The sequence below is a fragment of the Centruroides sculpturatus genome, unplaced genomic scaffold, assembly GCF_000671375.1.
Source record: "Centruroides sculpturatus isolate CEXI.00-Female unplaced genomic scaffold, Cexi_2.0 scaffold11, whole genome shotgun sequence".
NCBI classification, from domain to species: Eukaryota; Metazoa; Arthropoda; class Arachnida; order Scorpiones; family Buthidae; genus Centruroides; species Centruroides sculpturatus.
The window spans coordinates 329,911-337,490 of record NW_019384501.1 but is presented as its reverse complement, the minus strand read 5'-3'; the positions used below and the strand labels follow the sequence as shown (position 1 = coordinate 337,490).

Below are 7,580 nucleotides of genomic sequence, written 5' to 3'. Positions count from 1 at the left end.
TAAAAGAATTATGCAATACGGAACACGGTTTTGAACAATAAGAGTACATACTAAGCAACATTCCTTATATCAGTAAACAGTCTCTGCAGAAGGCATGCCCCATACGGAACGAATAAATACGTTATTTCGTGTATTTTCCTGTAAACTCCCTAGTGGAAGTATTATTATTATTATTAGTNAATCCAAAACCAGATGTTCTCAAGGTCACCCAGTTGTGTAAACAATGACTCATCGGTGTTAAATTTCACAGAAGGGCGAAACAAAGGAAGTTAAACTTTGAAGCTTTTTCTTCAAAATTAACGCATTTCTTTCGTTTTTTTCAGTTTTAAGTATTTTTTTATGTTTAATTACATTTATATCAAAAATTGCTAGGAACTAAAGCGATTAAGGTAGATCTAGCTGTCCTTTACATCCATAAATGTTATATGTCATTGGAACAAATGGAGTGTGCTTTGAGCGTTTTACGATTTTTGGAGACTGTCTATACGCGGGCTTCCTAAACAAGCCTATATGTATGTTTGTCCAAGAAATTTTTGGATGAAATACAAACCGCACAACTACAAAATCGCATTAAAATAATCCGCATAAAAAGAGACCTTACAGTAGTCGGTTTCGGGTTCGTGCCTGATCAACAGACTGACCGCATGATTTTTATCACCCGTTTCCCGTAGAAAATCTTTCGAGGAGGCTAACTTTTGGAGTTGCGTTGTCTCATCAATTCACACCAATTCAATTTAAAATCAATTAATGTGTCTAATAATGTTTTTGTAAGTTAAATATTAGATTAAAAAGACAAAGTATTGACCAAGTTTACTCTTATTTTTATATTTTTTCAGAGCAGCTACAATAAATTTTGTGATGAAGATATATTTGATACTCCTAGTAAGAATTTCTTGAATAATTTCTAATTTAAAATAGTCTACAAAATATTTATCTGAATTATTTATTTTTTCTCAGATTGGTGTCGCTTTAATAGCGATTTCTTCCGCTCAAAGTGAGTCACATTTTAATATTTAGAAGTTAATTAATATTGAAACTGGAGAGAAAATTTTGCATTTCTTTTCAGAAAAGAGCGAGTGCCAGGAACACAGAGAAAAGGCGAGTAAGAGTTCTGCACCGGTTAAAGTAGTGCCCATTTGCGAATCGAATGGTGATTACGCGGCTTTACAATGTCACAACGAAGGAAAGTTCTGTTCCTGTTGGCGCAAAGACGGCACACCCATAACTCAACCCTCTACAAAAATTAAATCTTGCGTTTGCCACCGCGATAGAGACGACAAATTGAAAAACTGTAAGTTAATTATAATTTTCTAACATATTTAGAAGAACATTTTCAACATTCTGAAGTAAATGATCTCTTTCAGATTTATTCTTTTTTTCTTCCCTTGAATTATTTATATTCTTCTGAAATTTCTTGCATCGAGAAAATTGTTTACTGTAAAATATGACAACTGACAATATTTTATTATAAGCTTACTTTTATATTGTAATATATATAATTGTTTACTAGGAAAATATTGTTAGATATAATGGCGAAAAAATATTTTTATTTTATTCTTTGTGTATATTCTCAACTTGGACGTTATTTATTAATAGGACTTCATATACTGGTGAATTTTCTGAAAGAGAGGAGATCTTAAAAATCAAAACAAAATATTTTTTTTCTACCTGAAAGTCCAAGTAGACAATATATTACACAGAAAAGTAAATAGTAAAAACAAAGAGGCAAAAAACAATTAATTTTTATTCTATTTTTACATCGTGTGAATTGGTTATGGATCGCACTCATAGTTATAGCCCCAGAATCAGAAGCAGAAAGAAGAGTTAAATGTTAGAATGAGGAGGAAATAAAGTAAGATAGGATGGGGGAAGAGACCATAGGTACATGGAACCTATGGGCGCCTTCATCGCGTTTATTAAAAGACAAATATATGCATATAGTTTGTACGGTGTTACATAATATACAATAAACAAACATATATTAATAATTATAGAGCTAAACTGACAATTGGATGCATATGAGGAATAATAATACAGTAGACCCTCCTATAACGCGGGTTCCAATAACGTAGATTCCTATGACGCGGCGAAAAAATTGTGGCAGTATTCGTATAACGGGACGCGTAAAACGCGGTAAAACGTCATTGCCAACTCGTCATCGCGGACAAGCAGCCGAACTATTTTCCGCCGTCTAGCGCCACGCTACGGAGAGTTTGGGAGGGTAAGTTGAGTTTAACTATCGTCTGTACAGTATTATATATAAATTATATATAAATTAGGTACTGTACNTTAAGATATTAAAAAGTGTACAATTGACACATGATGTAAGACGTATGCGATTTCTTATTTAAAAAAAAATGTCTTTAAATTACAATTCTTAAAAATTCTAGCGAATTGTACAGTTATAATCATGTATAATCTTTGTACAATATCTTATCAATAATTGTCTTAAAGAGGTAATATTACAGAAGACTTATAACCAATTGAATATTCCTAATTACTTATTTAATACAGTATTTAAAAAAATGCTTTATATCATGAAATAATAGAAGAAATATTTAAAAAATTAAAATAAAAAAGATTAATGTATTAACAAGAATTATCTGCAGTAATATATTTTTTTTAGAAAAGCTGAGACTTTTTAGTATTGATTGAAATGAATGTAGCACGTTGCAGCAGATGATACGGGATGAAGAGCATTTTGCTTCCCCATAAGGCTAGTTGCACATGTGAAACTAAAACAAATTTCGGTTCCTAATTACTGTTCCTTTCAATCATTTCTAAAAATGTATTTTAGTAAATGGATTTTTATATTATTACTATTATGACGAGCACGTGTTTTCTACTAAAGCAAAGTCTTGCCATGATGGAGTGAATGAAACCATTAGTTCATTCTGAGTTCCACGAAGAAACGTCTTTCCGGGAGCCATCCTCTTTTTATACGATATAGCACTAGATAGGCTCCGGGTGATGTCTTGTGAGAGAACTTTCTACGGGAAAGTAAGTATTTATGTGCTAGACATGTGAAAAATCAGTGAAAATTTGCTTAGGCCAGCCTGTTGTGGGCGCCAGTTCAAGATTAATGTTCAGTGGCTTAATTCACTCGGCCACTGCAAATTTTTAATCATGAAAAAATCCTCTCTCTAATGATAGAGTCGGGAATTTAGCATAGTTTCTGTTACCAAACGTTTTTACTTATGTGAAAATAAATAAAAATAAATCGATTCTCAATTATAAAAAGTAAATAAACGCAAGAAAAAGTCGAAATTTTGCAAAAAAAAAAAAAACTTACTTTGAACATTAACGTTAATCAATATGCAAAAGTTTATTTTAATTTATTATATACTATTATATTACAAAGGAACGAAATAAAAATTTTAAGTTGGTGTTAAACTAATTTTAAATGGAAAGGTTTATACGAAGGGGTGGATGATAATATATAAGAAATATATGAAAAATGTAATTAAATGTTCTTGTCAGATGCATTACAAATGAATTATTATAGAAATAAGTGAATATATGATGATGGAGTAATGAATTTTAATTAAATTTATACATTTAAAAGCAATGTAATTTCCCTTACAAGATGCAGAAAGTCAACAGTTCAATAAGACAAATTTAAATGTATTATATGTAAATATAATATATTTAAACTTTAATTAAATGTAAATATATAATTTTGAGTAATGTATTCATGTATAAAAATAGCAATTTGATATGTATATTGTTTAAAATGTAATGATTAAATAACTGAACTTCGAAATAAATTATTATTATTATTATTATTTTTGAGTAATGTTCATAAGATGTCTTAATTTAAGGCTGTTCCTTCGTTTATAATATTTCATGTTTAATTAATTTTAATTATTATATATATTAATTATTGTATATGTTAGCGTGTGTGGGGGCATGATTGTGTTTACCCATTTTGAAATTTAATAACTCCTGTACTTTTTGTCGAAATTTCTAAAATATTGCAGGGAGGTTTGTGTATTAGGGGATGGATGCCATTAAGTTTTAGTGGTTAAAAGTCAAGAAACTGGGAAGATATAGAGAATCATGTATCAGATCTCGAATGGGGTCGGATTTACTAAACTCTTACGTAAGATATGGTTATATCAATCAAATATGGTTTATATAAATTTATGGTTATATAAATCAAATAGTGTGATATAACAAATATTAAAACAAAAACCACGTAAAGACATTGGATATTTTAGCCTACAATTGTAATGTTTATCGCGATACTCGGATAGCCGTTTCCTAGGATAACACTCTCGATTCCACGCAGACAATTGCTATATACTACCTGTCACATTAATGATATAGCACATCTATTTCGCGCTATATTATTGTCACAACAATTAAGTGAATATAATATATACAGGATGATTCAAAAGTCTTTTGAAATACCCTTATATTTTTAAATTATATCCTTATTTATAAGAATTATATTTAATTTATTATTTTGTTAAATTTTTTCTAATAGATTTCGCTACGTGTAAATCAGCAAATCGAATGTAGATATAAATTAATGGATTTAGAGAAAACCAATAGATATTTTGGGATGGGATGTATGTTTTTATGTTATATAGAAGTAGGTAAACGTAACTGTCGAGTTTCGTAGCAATTGGTCCAACGGCCAAGGAGTGTATATCGAACAAACAAGCAAACATTCTTATTTATATACAGGGGATGCAAAAGTAAGTATACAGTTGTTATTATGGAAAAAACATACAGGGAGAAAGTAAGAAGAAAAAACATTTATTTTTATGTACAAATTAAATCATAAATAAGGAATACAAACATAATATATTTTAAAAAACTGTGAAAAATTATTAATTAATTAATTAATTAATTTTTATTTAACTCAAAAAAATTGCAGGAGATATCCAATCGATATGTCCTGTAATTTTAATATATTATACTTTATTTGATTAAATTACCAATATATTTCCTTCAAATAATTACACAATAAAAATAATTTGGCATGTATCATAAATTTCTTTTTATTAATAAATATTTGCCTAATTCTATTTGTAATGTTGAGAGTAACTGTAATTGTAAAATATTTTCTATATTTTCAAAATACTGATGATTATGTTGTGCTTCTTGATAAGAGCAGACGGTTATAATTGCATTATCCGAAGTAAGAAGATTAATTCAAGTTATTATATTGGACTGATGGGATAAGGCAACGTAACACATGGTCTATCAAGAAGATTGTCTCCTGGTGAGACTTTTATCACGTGTTAGACACGAGAAGAAAACAATGAAACTTTATATAATCAATCCGTTGGTCAGAGGAGGACCAACTATCAGTATTCAGTGATTTTATCCACTGGTCACTGGTGAGTCGTTATTCAGGTTATTTGAAAACACACTACACAGAAATGCTTTTCCTTTATTATTGAGTATAATATACAATTACCAAACACAACTTTATCATTATCTCGATGTTCTTTCTCACTCAATATCTATACATTTTTATCTTTATTTATCTATTTCTAGATAAAGATTTACTCTTTCCATTATATATATATATTTTTTCTTTGACTTGTACTTGATATATCACAAAGAACTGAATGTCTGATTGTTGAAGTTAACTTCTTTATCAACGACAAGTTTATTGATCTCTTCTGAAACGAAAGAAAATAAAGATAATAATATATATTTTAATGTAAGATACTTTTGAAAATAAGAAAGACAATTATTCAAACATATTTTATTTGTAAATATAAATTTATAAATTTTATCCTAACAAAGAATTTATGTTAATGCTATTAATAAAGTTACATTTCACATTTGGAAGTTACAATAATAAATTTACAGTTCACATTTTACATAGCCAAAGACTATAAGGAAGAGAATATTTGTAGAGCTAGTCATACGCAAGGTTAGTGTAACAATCGAAGATGATAGACCAAAAAATAATATGTAGCTAGATCAGTTGAGGTTACTCGCCCATGGATGGATGAATACCATGGGAGGAACCGTTGCCGACAGCCGACTTACACCTCTTTCACAATAATCAGTCCAATCCAATAAATTCGTATTAGTTTTTAACTATACAGTCGACCCCCTATAACGCTGTTGATTATTCCGTTTTATATGAATTCCATATTGTACGAGTCACTTAGATTTTACAAATATGTGAGCCGTTCACAGCCCGGCACACGTATTTGTAAAATCTAAGTGACTCGTACAATATGGAATTCATATAAAACAGAATAATCAACAGTGTTATGGGGGGTCGACTGTAATTAATTAATTAATAATTAAATAAAGCGTTTAATTGGGATTACAAACAATTTTCTACATAATTATTTAATTAATTAAAAAAAAAGTCCAGCAAGAAGTTGCTTAACTTTCCCGACAAAATTTGGTGGAGCCGTTTGTTATTATATTTTATTAAAAAGTTTTTATATTTTTAACTATTGTAAAATAAACAAAAAGATTAATTTTGACGGTTAGGGATGGGTTTTATAAAAACTTGTAAATGATAATAACGAGTAAAATCCGAACCTACTGAAGTTAGAAACGACCTCCTTTATCTCAAATTTAACATCAATCCCTCTAATAAAGAAACCTCCCTGAAAAATTTTAGAAATTTTATACAAAAAGCATAGAAGCTTCAAACAGGGTGAACAAAAATCGCGCTCTCCACATACATACAAACATCCATACATACAGAAAAAACCCAATTTTTTTTTTTGCATTTCTTGATGTTCAAAGGTGCCCTGAGCCCAAAATCTTGGGGGGGGGTCAATTTTTGATCGATCGCCATACTTTCCATGTATAACAGCCGGAAAAGTAAAAATTATTTTGTTGGCTATATTTAAATATTTTTCATTTGAATTTTAATGAAGAAAAATAACATTTAACATTTAAAAATGATTAAATTACATTTTATTACAGATGAAAAGTCTTGCTAATTAGATATATAAGATATTTATACAGTATAAGCATTCTCAGCTCATTTCACACTAAATTAATTCGAATTTTATGCAATTTTTATATAATGTTATCTCGTTAAAATTGCTTATTTTTATTTCAAATTACTTCTAGATTAACTTTGCTTTAAAAAAATAAAAAAAAGTGGTCTAAATATATACGGAAATATATAAATAAAAATTTTATAATATTTTATACTTTTATAATTTACATTTAATATTAAAAATCTTTAGCAATTTTGTATAGTTACAACGTAAAATGTAAAGAAAAAATATATAATTTCTTTCTTTATTCGTCTTTTTCTCGAACCAGTGAATTGTGAAATAACATTTTCTAATACCAAAGAAATTTTTGTCACTGTAACAAAAGTTTCTCTTCTCTGTTAAAAGAATTGTTGGCATATTGTTTCTGTTATCTTCAACCCTATCAAGTGTTAACCGTACAATAGAGCCAGTCCACAGGCTGACAGAAGCCTCTCCAGAACTTAATCGTTCCCGAAAACCAAACTAGTAGGCTCCACGCTTTGTGTATCCTGTGTTTACTGTGTTTTCCAACTAAACTGTATACAAAAATATATTTATTCCAGCAAGAACAGCCATCTTAAAAATCATACCACGAGATGATAA

At 29.0% G+C, this 7,580-nt stretch overlaps 1 protein-coding gene across 1 annotated transcript; it reads left to right on the top strand.

Annotated features, from left to right (window-relative positions):
* Nucleotides 1–522: 522 nt before the first annotated feature.
* On the top strand, nucleotides 523–4,524 carry LOC111622092 (U24-ctenitoxin-Pn1a-like). The gene is made up of 4 exons (XM_023364410.1): nucleotides 523–882; nucleotides 958–994; nucleotides 1,067–1,291; nucleotides 4,490–4,524. The coding sequence occupies exons 1-4, from the start codon at nucleotides 859–861 to the stop codon at nucleotides 4,522–4,524; spliced, it is 321 nt and encodes a 106-aa protein (XP_023220178.1). The 5' UTR covers nucleotides 523–858.
* The last annotated feature ends 3,056 nt before the right edge of the window (nucleotides 4,525–7,580 follow it).